We start from the raw sequence: 18792 nt of genomic DNA, 5'->3' as shown, positions 1-18792 counted from the left end.
GTAGTTCCAAATCTCTCCCAGTCTCTTCTCAGTATGGGTTAAGTCCCCTTCCTCATTGCTTCCATAGTACCCTAAACTTAGATCTAATTTGGCATTCCACTCTGTTGCAATCAACCGTTTCTTTGTCTCTCTTCCTGGCTAAACTGTGAGCTCCTAAAGGAGCTCAAGAATTACATCTGATTTATGCTTTGTTCTCATCACCTAGGACAGTGTCTAATATGTCATAAATGTTCAGCAAATATATTGAAATAAGCAAATACTTGTTTTGAATGCATAAGATACAAAGCACTGGGAGGGGGACACAAATATTTTTAAAATTTACATTTCCACTTTTAAGGGACTCACAGCTTAAGAGGCAGACAAGACTCACACATAAGAAAAGTGAAAACAGAACTACAAAACACTATACAATGACATGCACAAAACCCAGTGACTATAGTCTAGAGTTTGGGATTGCATTAATCTAGAAAATCTTCTCTTTAAAGGAACAACCTGAGTAGTAACATAAAGAAAGAAGATTCAGGGCTGGGCGTGGTGGCTCACGCCTGTAATCCCAGCACTTTGGGAGGCTGAGGCGGGTGGATCACGAGGTCAAGAGATCGAGACCATCCTGGCCAACATGGTGAAACCCCGTCTCTACTAAAAATACAAAAATTAGCCGGGCATGGTGGCGGGCGCCTGTAGTCCCAGCTACTCTGGAGGCTGAGGCAGGAGAATCACTTGAACCAGGGAGACAGAGGTTGCAGTCAGCTGAGACTGTGCCACTGCACTCCAGCCTGGCGACAGTGCGAGGATCCATCAGAAGAAGGAGAAGGAGAAGGGGAAGGAGAAGATTCAAATGGCTGAAGAGATTGGGGACAGCATTTTAAGTATGGGGAATAAGAAAAAATGCTCGCTGTATTTGAAGAATGCAGTGAAAACATTGGCTTAGGTAGGGGTAGAAAAAGAGATGGTGAAGATGTGTGTGTGTGTGTGTGTGTGTGTGTGTGTGTGTGTGTGTGTGTGTAGGGAAGTCATAGGCTGGCAAAATAAGAGATTGGCAGATTTTCTTTAAATATGCCTTTAAGTTTTGGCCTTTTCATTCTCTGTCTCCAACACAGAACACCTCAGCATTCTAGATTGCCTATTCATCACAAATTCCCTCTGTCTCCTCCAGAATCCAGAACAGAATAATTAAGATATTTTCAAAATGGAAAGTTCCCATGCCAAAGATTTTTGCCTTCTTCACCAAACTAAGATTTCCTGATGTTCTTAAAGGTAGTGTACACCAGGTTTTTCCATTCTTATTTTGAATTTAGTTTTAGCGTTTGTGTGATTTGTTTTTCAGCCTGGCCTGCAGACTAGCAACCCAAGACTTATACTGCCCAATTTGAGAGCTCATTTTTATTTTAGTTTCAACATATACATGAACTGGACTTAGAATTCCAGAAAAATTAAAGGCGAGAAAAGGGTGAAAAGCTTATTAGTCTATTTCCCTAGAAGGGAACTTTAAGGGTTTAGCTTAGTCTTGTCATAAACTCTAGAAATCACCTCTAGGGTTTGTCTAGACAATCAAGTTAGACATAAACCCTTGTCTATGTGCTTTCCACTAAACCTGTGGGCTTCATAGGAACTTGGGCTGATGTAGGTCTTTTCAAAGTTCTACTTAATTGTCAAGGCCCCTATAATGTGATTCCATTCTACCCACCTGCTTTTATTTCTTCCTACTTAACAACAACAAATAATCTTCCAATTAGACTACTTCATACACCATCCTGCGAGGTTCTGCTCAAGCTCCACATCCTTTAGGAAACATCCCAAGGCTCATTGACCTTTCTTTTCTCTAAATGGTTGGTTCTACCTTATCAGCTTGTATCTTCCATTTCTAATTGTCTATATCGAAAAGTATAGCAATCCTCCCATCCCCAATATATACACACACTTTCCCCAGCTTCTCAGGCCTAATCTATGAATGAGCATGGCTTTGTTGACAGGAGAAGAAAATTGAAAGATGGCTGCTTCTCCACCTTTAGCCTTCTATGGACATACGTGAATTAATTTTATTTCAGATCTTTTTATAGTTAAATCTCATCACTGTCATGGAATTAGAATGTCACCTTTAAATCATTTAGTTAATACTTTCCATTTTGCAGATAAGGAAATTGAGACCCCAAGAGATAAAGTGACTTACCTAATATATTAGCATGTATTTGTCATTATTGTTTTACATTGGATAATCGCTTTCTCCCACCTCCCCCGTTTGTCAAATAAACTTAACTTCTAAGAACAAGCATCATCATGTCGTGTGCATTTTCTGCATCCACAATAGCATCTATCAGTCTTTTCTTGTTTCCCATACAGGCTCAAGAATGGGGCTGAGTACACACTGTGTGCTAAGGAAAGAGTAGTTAGATTGAATTGAACCCCTGCGGAACGTGGACTCAGATACACTGAATTTGGCCTTGGGTGAATACCTGCCTTGGGTTGGCCAACTAGCAGTCAACAGCAATGAGCCAAAAGAGACAAACCAAGTATGTAGTCTTGTTTGCCCAACTAAGTTATAAATACCACTTCATATTAACTTATTGCATAGCCCACAGCACTTTGAATGGTGCTGGTCACAGAGTAGACTCTCATTAAACATATTTTAATTGACTGATTGTCCCTGGATCAAAAACCAGATCTTGGTCTGTATTTCACGCAACAACTAGAGGAGCTTTTTTCAAAAAGAAAGCACCAGCTTGTTCCAGATGGACGCTGTTGGGCTAAAGAAGCGCTTTTCATATAGTTCTATGCCTTAAATTGGCCCCGAAGAAGAGTATCCGGGATTCTGTGCTTCTTTTTAGGTATCAATGAATCATTTTGAAAAGTGCTACAATAAATATTATACTGTATTACTAATTATTAGATAACTTAATGAAAGGGCACAAACTTCAAGATGTTAAGTTGGGATGAATTTTGGTCTCTCTATCATGGGTCACCTACTCTACTTAGGACCGTTTTTAAGACCTCTGACCTGAGTTAATGGTGCAACTGGTAGCCAGCAACAGATGGAATGTAGCCATCCTTGAATGGGATTTAATCATGGATTTGGGGATTATTTGTAGCATGCTATAGCCAGTTGACCTACAAACTACATAGCATGGCTATTTCTACTTTTATTTTGGTCCTTATTCTGTTATCCTCATTTTTAAAGGAGAGAGGTCTAGTTGAGACAGTTGCATAATTCTTCTTACTTTGAGCTAATTTAACCCCCCAATGGAACTATCTCCAAGGAAGAAGCAGGCCATTTATCTTAATCATTAACCAAATCTTACTGAGGAGCATTTACATTATGTTCTGGCAGCAAATGGGTTTAAAAAGAATAGCAAAGAATAGAATCTGCTTCACCCTATTTTCTGCAAAGAGAATTGGTATTAGGGTGAGGGTAAAAGAGCAGAGTACAGAAATATTTGCCATTGTTGATTATTTTTACTACCCTAGTTCTAAGAAGAGAAGTCTTCAGAGATGTGGTTAGGAAGACATGAGAGCCAGTAATCCAAGCAAGGTCAACAAGAATTGGAAACTTAGTTGTGAGGTTCTATTAACTATATTCCTTCTCACAGATTCATTGGCTAATCATTGGCCAATCACTGGCAAAAACAGGGCAATTTCCATGTGGAAGAATAATAGGCAGGTAAGTATTCAAAATAGTAGGTGGTTTTTAAGGGTATTGTGAGGATCTAACTTCCCAAAATAATCTCCTTAAGCAGTCCGTTAGAGCACTTCTGTGAATGGTCTAAAATCCTTATTTTAGAAGAAACCAACTCAATGGATGTCACTGAGTCATCCAAAGGTCCCGCTTGTTTAACTCTCCAAACTGAAGTCTTGCTTTTCCCTAGCATGCAGGCTGGATAATGAGTCTGATTTTTTTGCTACTTCGTCAATTAGTGGTGTGATCACCTAAATTGGACTTGTCTGAGTTAGGCTTCCAAACTTCGTTGAGGGAGACTGACAATATGCAGAAGGCCAGGCCTCTGAGCCAGAAAGTGCAACTGGATGTTCTGCCTCTTTTTCAGGTTTCAAAATGGCAAATCAAAGACTTCAGAAAATAGCTCAGCTAAACGTGAGAAAGGAATGGTTGTCAACAGCAAAGAGGTAAGGAGCGTTAGTAAGTGTTCAATGTTTAATTTTTCTTTGGAGCTGCTTAGTGTACTTAATAAGCTGGATATCACAAACTTTCCTATTGAAAAGCAAAAAGGAGTAAAAATGTGTATAGAAAACAAGGTTAACTTGTCAAATGCTATGGAAGAGAAATAGAGCACAGAAAAAGAAGGAACAGGACACATCAGCAACAAATCAGGACATAAAACCCAGGAAGCAGAAACCTATCTTAGGGAGTAAGAGCGTGTCAAACCCTAACTTACGCACACTTTACAACTACCTCTTGTAGCAAAACTCCATTGGGTATCTTGGTTGTTTTCCCATGTTTACCACATTCAAGTGAATTTTCCAGGCCGACTTTTATTTAATCAGCCACAGATAGTGAAATTCAACATAACAAAACTAAAAACACATTCCAATTTGGACAATCTTGTGGGTTTAGTCAACTGCTAGAGACTAATTTGGAACAGACATATGCAATACTTCAGAAAACTTCAGGAGTAAAAACATTTTCACCAGGGACTTTCCCCCTAAAATTATTTTTTTTTAAAAAACCTGTAAGAGAAAAGGTCTTCATACCTTTCTCCCAAATAAGTTTTTCCTAACTTCTATGATTCTAAATATGTCATACATTTCATAGTTGTGAAGCAGGTTTTTCATAATATATTTCTATTTTCAACAAATGAACTTCAGTTTTCCACAAGGTGGTAAAAATTAAATGATTGAGTATTTGGATCCATCCCACCATCTCATAGTTCATCCTACCCTCTCTAAAGGAATTTGTGGAGTGGCTTTGCTATGCTTCTTCCTGCTCCTTCTCCAACTGCCAAGAATTGCCAACTTCTGGCCTTTTCTTCCTGGAGCATAGTAGGGCCTCCTCTTAACTCATAGTTCTGTCCAATTCTGACTGCTTCCCTCTTCTCCATTAGCCCTCTTGCTTATTAACTTTTCAGTGCATGTTCCCTTTCCTCTGTACCCACCTTACCATACCCATACATCCCCTGATGGGGGAGGTATGGCAATCTTTAGAAATGCTGAGCCAGGCTGGGCATGGTGGCTCACACCTGTAATCCCAGCACTTTGGGAGGCCAAGGTAGGAGGATCACTTGAGCCCAAGAGTTAGTCAACATAGTGAGACCCCCATCTCTACAAAAAATAAAAAATAGGCTGGGCATGGTGGCTCATGCCTGTAATCCCAGCACTTTGGGAGGCCAAGGTGGGCGGATCACTGGAGGTCAGGAGTTCGAAACCAGCCTGGCCAATACAGCAAAACCCCATCTCTACTAAAAATACAAAAATTAGCTGGGCACGGTGGTGGGAGCCTGTAATCACAGCTACTCGGGAGGCTGACGCAGGAGAATTGCTTGAATCCGGGAGCTAGAGGTTGCAGGTAGCCAAGATCACGCCATTGCACTCCAGCCTGGGCAACAGAGCAAGACTTGGTAGCAAAAAATAATAATAAATAAATAAATAAATAAATAATAATAGCTGGGCATGGTGGCATGTGCCTGTAGACCCAGGTACTCAGGAGGCTGAGGCGGGAGGATCATTCAAGCCCAGGAGTTCAAGGTTATGGTGACCTATGATTGCACCAATGCCCTCCAGCCTGGGGGACACAGTGAGACCCTGTCTTTAAAAGAAAAAAGAAAAAAAGAAAAGAAAAAAGAAATGCTGATCCGAACACAGGATAATGATGCACTCTTCTTTTTTTCTGATTTCTGACTATGCCAGGCCAGAAGAAGATAATTCAGAGCTTTTATCTCCTTGTTTTCCTATCTCCTTGATTCATCCTTAGGCAGGGCTATGCAAGAGGAGAAGCAAGAACACTAGGTCAGCAGAAAGGGAATGGAAAAGGCTCAGCTCCTCTACTATCAGATATGACACTCAAATAATCCACTAACATCCAGGACTACCACCAGCAAAAAAATAAAATAAAATAAAATAAAATAAAAAAAAATAAAATAAAATAAAAAGCAAAGTGGTAGTCAGAAGTGTTACTAAAATTCAATTATTTTTTGCAACATTTCTGGAAGAATTTCATACTGCAGAGACGTTCAAAATTGCAACATGCACTGCTCTTCTTCCTTTCTCTGTGAGTAGGTCGGCTCCCAGCTCAATTGGCAGAGTTGATCCTAGAGCCCCCTTGCACCCACAACTTTTAGGTTAATGCCCTTTTGAAACTTGCTTTTCTCCTTAAAGATTTGTCCTCCGTGTTGATTTTCACCTCATTTCACTCCTATAGCTATGGAAAAGGCATAAGAAAGAGGTGACTCCTTGGAAAGATTTGTCCCAATCTGAACTGATGCTGCCCTTGTCTACTTCCCCTCCTAACGGCTTTCCCTGACATTTCATAAGGCTGGCCCCATTTCCGCTGACAAGTGTCACAGTCAGGAGGTCTTAGAATCCAGGTCTCCTTGCTGGGGCCCTTGTTCCAGAAACCTAGAGTACAAAATCTGAAGCACACTGTACTTCACTAAGTAAGTTAGAGACCAGTTCTCTAGTGAGACTAAGGTGAGGTAAGGAATGGAATACTGTTTAGGATAGGTGCAACTTCAAACCACTAACTTTGATTATCCTCTTTAGATTTTTGATGCAGTCGGGCGATCAAAATTTGTTCTAGAGAACCTTCGGCATTACACAGTCCATCCAAATTTGGTAGGTAGAAAAAGCATTCCCCCAAGATTTCTAAGGGGAAGTTTCAGCAGTAGTGCATATGCCCACTGTGAGTGTCCCTAATGCCTCCAAGTGTCCCCAGCTTCTATGAATGTGCTTACTCTCAGGACAGGCAGGCAGAGCTGCATCTAGGTTATGATGCCAGAGGCAGTGCTGAGGATTGGGGTGGCAAAGAGGGAGACGAGAACTGGGAAGAAAGTGGGTCCCCACAGCTGATTTTTTTTAAGTTGAGAAAACATTTCTGATCAGGAAAAAAATATATTTATAATCCATTTTCTCCCTTTCATTTCCTTCCCCACAACCCTCTGCCTTTCTCCTATTGAGAGAAAGGCAAATTTAGTGGGACTGCCCCTTCCTCACCCACACCTTAAGTGACATGCTATCTTTTGTGGCTGCTTTTCCTTTTTTAACATTGTGCTTGTGAGTACATGTGAATGTGCTTGTGCCTGAGAAATGCTGACGTAAATATGGAACATTACGTGGAAGACGTAAATATGGGGAGGTGTTGCACTTGGCTGTGCCGACTCCTGAAGAATTCCTTGAGCAAGATTTGGTCCCTGGTAGCTTTCCCCCGTACCTTAGAAAGAGTTGTAGAGACAAGGCCAATTAGGTTTAGCCACGTAGAAACTTCTCTGCTCGTCCCATTATATTGGAAGAATTAAGTTACCTGACTCCTTTTACCATGGAAACCTTTCCATCACATTGCCCCAGCCCCTTAGTGTATTTCCAGGGGAATGCCCCAAGGGAAGAGAGGGACTGAGAGCTTCAGATAGTTTCTGACAAACACATTTTAGGGATGCATGTGATGACTCACTTCTGTAATCTCCATACTTTGGGAGGCTGAGATGGATGCATCACTTGAGCCCAGGAATTTGAAACCAGCCTGGGCAACATGGCAAAACTCCATCTCTACAAAACAAAAACAAAAAACACAAAAATCAGCTGGACAGGGTGACATGTGCCTGTAATCCCAGCTACTTAGGAGGCCAAGGTGGGAGAATCACTTGAGCCCGGGAGGTCTAGGTTGCAGTGAGTCATGATCATGCCACTGTGCTCCAGCCTGGGCATCAGAGTGAGACTCCGTCTCAAAAAAAACAAAAACGAAACCAAAAAACCCCACAGATTTTGCAGCAAGTTTGTCCAGCTTCTGTTCTTACCCCACAGAGGCTAAGTATTAGCCAACCAATTTGTTAACCTGCTCTTGGCCTAATCTCTTTTTCTCTCTGGAAACCTTTCTGTCTATTCAGGCCCAGTACTATAAGCCTTTGAAGACCACTGCCCTGCAGAAATTCCTGGCTCAAAACAGGAAAACCACCAGCTTCATGTTAAAAGTGACACAGTATGACCAGGATAAGACGTTACTGATTATGACCAACAACCCACCTCCCTGCTCAATCACCCAGCAAGACAAGGAGAGTGCACCAAAATATTTTTCCAAGGAGTTACTGCTCAAGGTCATGGTAAGCAGAAGTCTCCTGGCACCCGAAATGTGAACCCTGAAGAATTAGGAGTTAGCATTGAGAAGGAAGCTAATTTAACATGGAGAATAGTACTCAGAAAACTACCTCTTAATTTTTTTTGTTGTTTGTTTGAGATAGGGTCTCACTCTGTCACCCAGGCCAGACTGCGGTGGCACAATCATGGCTCACTGCAGCCTCGACCTCTTGGGCTCAAACACTCTTCCCATCTCAGCCTCCTGAGTAGCTAGAGCTACAGGTGTGCACCACCATGCCTGACTAAATTTTTTTTATTATTTTTGTAGAGACGGGGGTCTCACTATGTTGCCCAGGCTAGTCTCGAACTCATGGCCTCAAGTGATTCTCCAGCCTCGGCCTCCCAAAGTGCTGGGATTATAGGTGTGAGCCACTGCACTTGGTCTATCTCTTCCTTCTTATTCCTGATCCTATGCTTCACAAAACTGCATCTGGAGAACCTGGGAATCAGAATTCAATAATTTTGGGTGCTGAAACTTCATTGCAGGGAGAAAATGGGGTCTTCATTGGAAAGTGTTCTTCTTTGGCCAAAGATATTTAATTTGTAACTAACAAAGGGTAGACTAGCCACTGACTTTCTAGTTGAGAATAAGGTAGTAAAAGATGAGTCAGGAAATGAGGAATAAAAACAGGGATGAATATCTAAATGGGAAAGGAGTAAGAATGATGCTTTAGTACACATTACTTTCCAGTTTCAGAAGAGGGAATTTGCCATCACAGTAGCCAAACCTTTGAAACTCCTTTATAGACTAAAGAAGTTCAAATTCCATTCAACAAGCAATTGCTGAGGATACAGTAAGCTAAAAACCAGAATATAAAGATGATTACAGGATAGTTTCTATCTTAAAGGAACTTGGAGTCTAACAGCAGAAAGATCAATAAATGAAGTATGTTAAAGTAATAGAAGAATATACAAAATACAGAAGTAATGTAGAATACAGTATTTCTGTTGGGAAAAAGAGAGTGAGCAGCGAAGTGACCCATGACAAAAGAACAGGAAAATATCAAATCAGAGGAAAGAGCAAAAGCATGAAGACGTGGGAAAATGAGGTGCATTCAGGAAGATGTAAGAGAGTAAATGGCAGGGCCAGGCGCGGTGGCTCACGCCTGTAATCCCAGCACTTCGGGAGGCTGAGGCGGGTAGATCACTTGAGATAAGGAGTTTGACACCAGTTTGGCCAACATGGTGAAACCGCATCTCTCCTAAAAATACAAAAATTAGCCATGCGTGGTGGTGCATTCCTGTAGTCCCAGCTACTCAGGAGGCTGAGGGAGGAGAATCGCTTGAACCTGGGAGGCGGAGATTGCAGTGAGCCGAGATAGCGCTACTGCATTCAGCATGGGCGACAGGGCGAGACTCCATCTCAAAAAAAAAAGAAAGAAAAAAAAGAGTAAATGGCAGGAGACAAAAGGATGTAATCAAATTTGCATTTTAGGAAGACTGTTTTGGAGGTTGAAGAAAGGTGCATTAGTAGTTGTGGAAGAGACAAAAGCCAGAAAGATTAGTTATAATGTTACTAAAATAGTCAAGGTGAGAGATGCTGAAGACTTGAACTAAATCATTAGCGGAGGAAGTAAAGAAAATTGAATTAAGAGATATTTAAGAATCAAAATCTGGCCGGGAGCGGTGGCTCACACCTGTAATCCCAGCACTTTGGGAGGCTGAGGCGGGTGGATCACAAGGTCAGGAGATTGAGACCATCCTGGCTAACCCGGTGAAACCCTGTCTCTACTAAAAATACAAAAAATTAGCCGGGCGTGGTAGTGGGCGCCTGTAGTCCCAGCTACTCCGGGGGCTGAGGCAGGAGAATGGCGTGAACGTGGGAGGTGGAGCTTGCAGTGAGCCGAGATCGCACCACTGCACTCCAGCCTGGGCGACAGAGGGAGACTCAGTCTCAAAAAAAAGAATCAAAATCTAAAAAAGGTCATGACAGCCTCAAGAGCGGGTCTAATCTAACAAGAACAAATTAAATAAATGTGTTAAGTGAAAGTGCAAACAAAGGATTCTAGTAGAAATTTTATGCTGGGCATGGCACCCAAGTGAGACCCTTATAATAAAATGTGGTGAATTTGGAGTTAGTGTTTCCATAGTTGCTAGACGGATGACAGTGAGAGATTCTCCTTCAAGTGGAAGATAAAATGCTAATATCCAATGGCATATACTAACAAAGGAGTTAATGAATTTACTGCATGTGGTCTCTTGGGTCTCAGAATTTGTGCCCTTTGAAGATAAGCTCAGTGGTAGTTTCTCATGGCAGTGGGTGGACCATACATTGAGAAAGGGATAAATGCCAGGCCAGGATTGCCCTGCTTAATGTGCAGAAGGAAATACAAAGCCATCATGTAAAATGGGTGCAGGAAGAGCTTTCTTCCAACAGCCTGTACACTTTGTGAACTCTCCAGTTCAGGTGCAGAATCTAATCATATTGATGAGCAAATTGTGGTACCAGTTAAATTGTACTAATGGATAGAGTTAAGGCTCAAAGACTGGCACCATAGTAATTTTATGGGGCTATCGGACTGGAACAAGCCCAAGAAGATTGAAATGTGTGATATCTACAATGCCTCTTTAATATTCATGCAGCATCCTTTCCTTCCCTTGCTGGACAAATGTGATAATCTTTTGTAAACCTAGAATCATATACAAGAAAAGCATTCTTTGCTATGCCCAGGCATGCATCCAAAAACAGCGTGAGTTCTAGTAGGCAAGTTGTGGAATGTACTAGATGTATCTATTACAGTGATTGTTATACTAACAGCCCCTTCTAAGGGAAACTGACCCTGCCACAGTCTCCTGAGTAAGGGAATGTCCTGAGAAGTTCTATTTTGTACAACAGGACCCTGTCCCCACTCCTAGCTGAGACCAGAGGAGGATATCAGACACAGCAAAGCAAAGTTCATAGGCTGGGTAGTCACCTGTGACGTGGATTGGTACTCTAAAACCAAAACAAACAAAAAACAAATCAAAACAAAAACCAATCAACCTACCAACACCCAGAATCCCTGAGCTAAACAGATTCTTGTTTCCAGGCCTCTGAATTGAGAAATGAAAAGATTGAAGCAGTAGGAATGAAAGCCAAAAGGACACATAGGGTGGGGCTAGAAAAGACTCAAACCGGCCTGGCGCGATGGCTCACACCTGTAAGCCCAGCACTTTGGGAAGCCGAGGCGGGCAGATCACGAGGTCAGGAGACTGAGACCATCCTGGCTAACATGGTGAAACCCTGTCTCTACTAAAAATACAAAAAATTATCCGGGCGTGGTGGCACATGCCTGTAGTCCTAGCTACTTGGGGGGCTAACACAGGATAATTGCTTGAACCTGAGAGGTGGAGGTTGCAGTGAGCGGAGATTGTGCCACTGCAGTCCAGCCTGGGCAACAGAGTGAGATTCCATCCCCCTTAAAAAAAAAAAAAAAAAAAAAAAAAAAAAAAAAAAAAAGACTCAAACCATGAGGAAGAAAGGTAGTGAAGAGGCCATGAAGTAGAATGTGGGAAGGCTGAAGTTACAGGGAAGTAAGAAGTAGAAGTAAACAAGCATAAGCTATAGGTAGAAAAAAAACCATATATAAAAATATATACATATACACACATGTTTATGGAGTAAAGGTGTGGAGTGAACAAAGTAGAGGGAGGAGAAGGAAGCAGATAGGAAGAAAGTAGGAGAAACATGTGAGTGATATGTTTGTGTTAAGACAGTGGTCCTTCACTAGTGCTGTCTTGGATTCCAAATAACTTTTCAGTTACTGTTTTTCTGATATGAGGTCCAGCTCTCCTAGGGTTTTGCTTTTCTTATGGCTGGATAGTTATCTGTATCTTAGTTATTAGGCACAGGTGCTCTTACAGTAATTCAAGATAACTCAAATGGATTTCTTTTCCTTAAAATTATTAGGTTGGCGCAAAAGTTAACTGCAGTTTTTGCCATTATAATTGCAAAACTGCAGTTACTTGTGCACCATCCTAATACAAGAGCTTAAAGAGAATAAGTTCAGAATTGAAAAGACATGGTTCAGAAGCAGCAAGTATTAAAAGACAAAAAGGCTTTAAGATTCTGATAGCAAAAGCTCAATATATTAATTAGTTTGGTCATTTATTCATTCAACAAATATTTATTGAACATCTACAATGTGCCAGGCACTATTAGGGGTGCTAGGGATATATTAATGACTAAGACCCAGTCTTTGCTCTAATGAAGCTTAATTCTAGTGACTTAGACCATAAACAAATGATCACACAGATAATGTATAATGTGATAAATGCCATGACAAAGCAGGATAAGGAGATGGAATGTGACGGATGTGGGTGGCAATGATAGTGTAGTTAAGAAGGCTTGGCTGGGTGCGGTGGCTCACGCCTGTAATCCCAGCGCTTTGGGAGGCCAAGGTGGGAGGATCACGATGTCAGGAGTTCGAGACCAACCTGGCCAACATGGTGAAACCCTGTTTCTACTAAAACACAAAAATTAGCCGGGCGTGGTGACATGCACCTGTAATCTTAGCTACTCGGGAGGCTGAGGCAGGAGAACTGCTAGAATCCAGGAGGCAGAGGTTGCAGTGAGCCAAGATCATGCCATAGCACTCCAGCTCTGGGAGACAGAGTGAGACTCTATCTCAAAAAAAAAAAAAAAAAAAAAGAAGAAGAAGGCTCTCAGAATTGACGACTTTTTGTTGTTGTTGTTGTTTTATTGAGATGGAGTCTCACTCTGTTGCCCAGGCTGGAGTGCAGTGGTGTGATCTTGGCTCACTGCAACCTCTGACTCCCGGGTTCAAGCGATTCTTCTGCCTCAGCCTCCTGAGTAGCTGGGAATATAGGCACATGCCACCACGCCCAGCTAATTTTTTTGTATTTTTAGTAGAGACGGGGTTTCACCATGTTGGTCAGGCTGGTCTCGAACTCCTGACCTCAAATGATCCATTGCTTCGGCCTCCCAAAGTGCTGGGATTACAGGCATGAGCCACTGCGCCTGGTTGACTTTTGAATAGACACTTCCATGGGGCCAGGGGATATGCCATGCAGTTACTACACCTGGCATATTGTTTTCATTTCAGATTGCCGCACATTAGTTAGAATATGAACTGTAGCTTTCTCAAATGAGATTAAAAAAAGAAAAAGGAACCCAACGACATGTCATATGAAAAAAAGTTCAAGACATTGGCAATGTTTAGCCTGGAAGAGACAGAGCTTAGGAGGAATGTGATGGATTCCTTCAAAATGTTTAAGGACTCTATGGAAGAAGGACTAGATTTGTTCCTTCTGGACTATAGGGTAAAAGTTACAGGGAGATATCTATTGGCTGATCAAAGGTGAAATCTTTTTTTTTTTAGGTATAGAAAGATTGAGCACTTGATAGTGAGATTATGGAGGGGCTAGGAGGGTCAGACAAACAGACTGGATGACTTAAGATTCTTTCTGAAAGACTTTGATTCTGTGACCTTTAGTAATGGTATAATTATTACTTCACAACATCCCATTCCATGGCCTTCTCATTAAGGAGAATGGAATGTGGATGAGGCAGCCATCTCCAAGAAAGGAAGGTAAAGTCCCATGGATCTATTTCCCAATTTATTGCCAAATGCTTAGTTTCCCAAGGACTTCACTGGTTGAATCCTTCCCCAAACTGGGTAACTTTCTCTGCCATTCACTCCCAAGGGCCAGTAGGCAAATTTAATCAATTACTTAGGAAACTGAACAGGCCTTGGACAAGTAATCTGGCAATGAAAAGAGTGTTTTCCCTCCCAGGGAACGGCTTCCTCTGATTCTGGTTTCTGAGTTCCCACTTCCCCCTCTGACGGGTTTTGTTGCATCATTGTAGGGGAATTGGAACTTAGTGCAGGAACTTGGTCCAAACTTAAAATCCCAAGGGACTCAGCTTACTCCCTCACTCTTCTTCCCTCGTTTCCCTACAGGAAAGCCATCATCAGCACAAACCCACTGAGAACCTCTGGCTGTCCCGCATGACTCAGAAAAAAAAGTTAAGATCTAAGCTGAAACCAATCTTCCCTTTAATACTGTCGGATGATCCCACATCCAAGCGAGAACAATGGTTTAGGTGAAATCTTGCTTCTTCTTGTACTCGCTTTCTTTCCTATCTTTTCCCTATTCGCGTTTCTCGTTCTTTGCCATACAATTTAATGACATACTCTTTGGTTGTACAACTGCATGATAATAAGACACGACTTTCCCTACATGACCCTAACTTCATTGACACTCAAATCAAAGAGAAACAGTCATGCAAAACTAAGGTTTTGCATTGGCAATGGTTTCAAGATTGAGGGGAAATATTCCAAGGTCTGTGCTTTGAAGAAACAGGAAAAAAAAAAAAAGTACCCTCAGTACAAGTTAGGCGCTATATCACAGGAACAATGTGCTATGAGAACACATTAGACAAAAGAGGTTTTATGTGAAACTACTTACAAGAGCAGCCTGTGTGTAGTTTAGAGAGGAGAGAAGAGATTCTGGAGTTCCTCCAAAGGTTAAGTGCAGAAGCATCCCTTGCCACGGAACAATACTCCTACTTGGAGTATTCTCTTGTCTCTGAGAATGTAGCCAACTTTAAAGTGAATGGTGGGGCCGGACGCGGTGGCTTATGCCTATAATCCCAGCACTTTGGGAGGCCAAGGTAGGCAGATCACTTGAGCTCAGGAGTTCGAGACCAGCCTGGCCAACATGGTGAAAACCGTCTCTACTAAAAATACAAAAATTAGCCAGGCGTGGTGGCAGGTGCTTGTAATCCCAGCTACTTGGGAGGCTGAGGGAGAAGAATCACTTGAACCTGGGAGGCAGAGGTTGCAGTGAGCCAAGATCACGCTACTGCACTCCAGCTTGGGTGACAGAACAAGACTCGTGTCTCAAAACAAATACATAAAATAAAATAAAACAAAATAAAATAAAATAGAATAAAATAAAATAAAGTGAATGGTTCCATGAATCCCCCTGCCCTGGGATCTACTAAACAAAGAACTTTCTTTGTTAAGGTTTTCCACTGACAATGATTTCAAGAGCGAAGGGAAGTATTCAAAAGTCTACGCTTTGAGGACACAGAAGAAAATGTACCCTCAGTTCACCTTTGCTCCAGTCCATGAGAGAGATATGAGGAAAGATGGTAAGCTCCTCTCTTTCAAAGCAAAGGCTTACTGGACTGAGATGTGGGCTGGAGATAAAATCCATGAGGATTATATAAGTGGCAAACCAGCTTCTCTAGTAGTAGTCCTGGAGACTATTTTTCCCTATAGCATGGAAGTTAACAACAAATAGAGGCTCAAAAGGTGCAAAGCTCTGGACCTGTTTAAATCCTCAAATTTCAAGAAAGCTCTAGCAGTGTTTACTAAGCTATATCACCCAGCACTTTAATAGTTTTTGCCATATTGATGTATTATTTGCTGTTAATTTACTTAGCATTTTTTTAAAAGGATTTTTAAAAAATCTCATCCTAATTAATACTATATCATTGATATCATGGTTTTGATGTACAAATTATATGCTTTTCTGAAACACTTAAATCAAATTTATAATAATGAAATTTTAAAATGTTTATGTACCACCTACAACCACTCAGTGGTATGCATATTATACTTTGAGGAAAAAACTGCTCTAAAAGGGCCAAAGTATAAGTCTCTGTGTCTTAAAGGTACAAAAGTCTCTGGGATTGGGGTAGGGAATGAGGTAAAAGGGGCTTGGAATAAGGTTGTATGGCAGAGGGTACAATGAGAATCCTCTTCACATATTATCATTTATTTAACAGTGTTTCAAGGGTTCCTACTAAGTGTGACACTTATCAAGCACCAACAATAGCACTTTAAATATGTGAAAGAGATGAAACAGATCATAAAAGGCTTTGAGAGGCTGGACGTGTCCATAATCCCAGCAGTTTGGGAGGCTGGGGCAGGAGGATTGCTGGAGGTCAGGAGCTTGACACTAGCCTGGGCAACATAGTGAGATCCTGTCTCTAAAAAAATAATTTAAAAAAATTTAACAGGGTGTGGTGGCATGCACCTGTAGTCTGAGCTACCTGGGGGGCCTGAGGAAGGAGGACTGCTTGAGCCTAGGAGTTCAAGGTTGCAGTTAGCTGTGATTATGCCATTGCACTCCAGCCTGGGTAACAGAGTGAGACCCTGTCTGAAAAACAAACAAACAACAACAATAACAAAAAATCAAAAATACCACAATGCCTTAAATATTATTTAAATAAAGGTTTGGGTTTTATCCAGTAGGCAGTTTGGACCCAATGAAGAATTTCAGGGCACTGAGTACACATTTGTGTATTATATACATATAATTGGTGGGTCCTCAGACTTCACCAGCTCATGGTTTTAAGATAAGGTCCATTTCTCCTACTGGGTTTCCTTCCTCAAACAATTTCTGAGACTCCCTAAGGTATCCTTGCCTGTCCCACAAAGCCATTGTAGTGATTGCTCAACCCCTTTGCCAGCCATCCTCAGTCCAAATAGTCCTGATACCAGAGGCCTGGGGTCATATTATACTATCCCTTAACTGGCTTCTTCAGGCTTCTCTGCTCCTGCTATACCTATTTGCCACCACACCCCATCCCATTTCCACCTACTGATGCTCTTAACTCCGTAAATACCGCACAGCTAAAAACAACCTGTGGTATTAAACAAAACTTCATAGATATACAGAAAAGCTGAAGAACAGGAGAGAATGATTGATCTTGCTTTACAAGGGGCTAGTCTTAGCCCCAAATCTGAACTCAGGTCCTTCTACTTCCCAGCAGGTCTCCGGGGCATTACCCATCTTGGGAACCTCTGGGCCTATTATCTACACTGTCTCTGCCTAGGTTCCCAATACCCTTGGGCCAAGGAAGAGGAAGAAGATGTTTCCTTCCCCAAAGCCTGTTTGTTTTCACCCCCAGAATAAATGAGTGCAGACTTCTATTTCCTTCAAGGAAAACTCCACCTACAAAGTATGACTTGAACTTTACAAGCCATATAAAGCAAACATAGTAGTTAATAGTACATTTAGTCAAGTCGGAGTTAAATCTTAAATGATACCACATGTAGGGTATCAGCAGTTCATCTTAAATCTGTATTTCAGGGAAAGAATTTCTCTAGGATGTAGAATGCAGTCTAGGTTAGAATTTCTCTAATTTTGCAGGGGCACGATCCTGTTGAGTATAGACCCAATTTACATTTCTAAACAGTTATGCCAGTGAAGCCAAAGGCAGACAAAGTTTCTTAGCCACACTCTTAGACAAGAGAACAGAAAGCCAGCATACACTCTGAGAAAAAGAGGAACATGAGTTAGGAATGAATGCACGTTAATTTAGTAAGTTTCTTAAGTGTCAGTATGGTTTCAGATGGAATCATTGAAAGAAGGCTTGAACAATGAAGACTCTAAACTGGCAATGAGTTTTCCACTGGGTTTTGATGAAATGAAGGAATCCAAAAATTATAAAATAGGTTGGGAATGGTATTATACGGTCCAAAATCTACCCTCTAAAGACCAGCCTCTGGTCCCTCCAAGTGGGTCTCCTTCACGTCTCACATTAAGCATCCTTCGAGTACTTCTGAAAAGCCACATTCACCAGGGTGCCTGTGCTTTGTCGTAGCTTCCAAGAAGTCAGCGAGTGAAAAGCCCATTTCCAAAGTGATTCGGGAACCACTGACACTCGCATCGCTCTTGGAAGACACGCCCACCAGAACCGCGCCCGGGGAGAGCGCCTTCCGCAACGGGAGGACGCCGCAGTGGATTATCAAAAAGGCCACGGCCATCGGTTGAACACAGACCCCTGAGTCCTTCCGCCTCGCTCTCCTGAGACTGAGGGGTCCGCAGAAGTCGCCAACCAAATAAAACCACATTCCTGTTGCTGCAGGCGTGGGCTCCCGGGTCGCAGGCCGCGAGGGTCTAGCCGAAGCCTCCGGCGGGCCGGGGGAGGAGGAGAGGGCGTGACTGCGTCCCCGGGGGCCCCGGGCGGCCGGGGAGGGCGGGCCTTGGCCCCGAGTGACGGCGCGGCGGCCCAACCGGCGTGAGAACACGGGGCCGGCCTTCCTGCAGCCTCTTCCGCTCGCCGGCTGCGGCGTCTGGGACGGTTGCGGTGGGTCTGGGCGCTGGGAAGTCGTCCAAGATGATTAAAAAATTCGACAAGAAGGACGAGGAGTCTGGTACGCGCGGGGCTTCCGAGGCCCACCCTCAGCCGCGGGACGCCCCTTCCCCCGCCCGCCGCCACCTGCTTTCGGGCCGGCGGGGCTGGGGGCGTGGGCGCCGGCGTGCCAGGGGGCCGGAGCTGGAGCCGGCCCCTCCCCTCCCCTCGCGGCCGCCGGGGGCCTGCCCATAGCCCCTCCCCCGGGCGCCGGAGCCTCCCTTCGGGCCGCGCGCTCCCGCCCCAGCACCCGCGCGCGCCCCGTTCCCGCCCCTCTTGCGGCGCAGCCCCTCCGAGCCGCCTCCGCACTTGCACGTGGGCCTCCGGCGGGGGCCGAGGGCGTGCGCGCGTCTCCGCGTTCAGGGGTGTTGGTAGGGTCCGACCCCAAGTGGGAGCACCCTGTTCCCGGG

At 43.1% G+C, this 18792-nt stretch overlaps 2 protein-coding genes across 4 annotated transcripts in view; both read left to right on the top strand.

The window, feature by feature from the left end:
• Window positions 1-267: 267 nt before the first annotated feature.
• TSGA13 (testis specific 13) lies at window positions 268-18390 on the top strand. 2 transcript variants are annotated; one of them, XM_012512278.2, is made up of 9 exons: window positions 268-869; window positions 1157-1257; window positions 2341-2510; window positions 4038-4116; window positions 6706-6777; window positions 8043-8255; window positions 14193-14335; window positions 15261-15388; window positions 17852-18390. In XM_012512278.2, the coding sequence occupies exons 3-9, from the start codon at window positions 2488-2490 to the stop codon at window positions 18019-18021; spliced, it is 828 nt and encodes a 275-aa protein (XP_012367732.2). In that variant the 5' UTR covers window positions 268-869; window positions 1157-1257; window positions 2341-2487; the 3' UTR covers window positions 18022-18390. The 2 variants fall into 2 exon arrangements, with proteins under 2 accessions (XP_012367732.2, XP_012367731.2); XM_012512277.2 differs by lacking the exon at window positions 268-869 and having other exon boundaries at window positions 1132-1439.
• COPG2 (coatomer protein complex subunit gamma 2) overlaps window positions 18284-18792 on the top strand; it is a 160501-nt gene continuing 159992 nt past the window's right edge. For both annotated transcript variants that reach the window (XR_004032961.1, XM_030825607.1), the window contains exon 1: window positions 18284-18404. Coding sequence is in view for 1 of the 2 variants with exons in the window: in XM_030825607.1 (XP_030681467.1) it covers window positions 18368-18404 (37 nt within the window). In the remaining variant the exon portion in view is untranslated. The remainder of the gene's footprint in view (window positions 18405-18792) is intronic.

Source organism: Nomascus leucogenys, chromosome 13 (genome assembly GCF_006542625.1).
Source record: "Nomascus leucogenys isolate Asia chromosome 13, Asia_NLE_v1, whole genome shotgun sequence".
In the NCBI taxonomy this organism is placed as follows: Eukaryota; Metazoa; Chordata; class Mammalia; order Primates; family Hylobatidae; genus Nomascus; species Nomascus leucogenys.
Note: the sequence above shows the minus strand (reverse complement) of the source record. Positions and strands in the feature narration are given on the sequence as shown.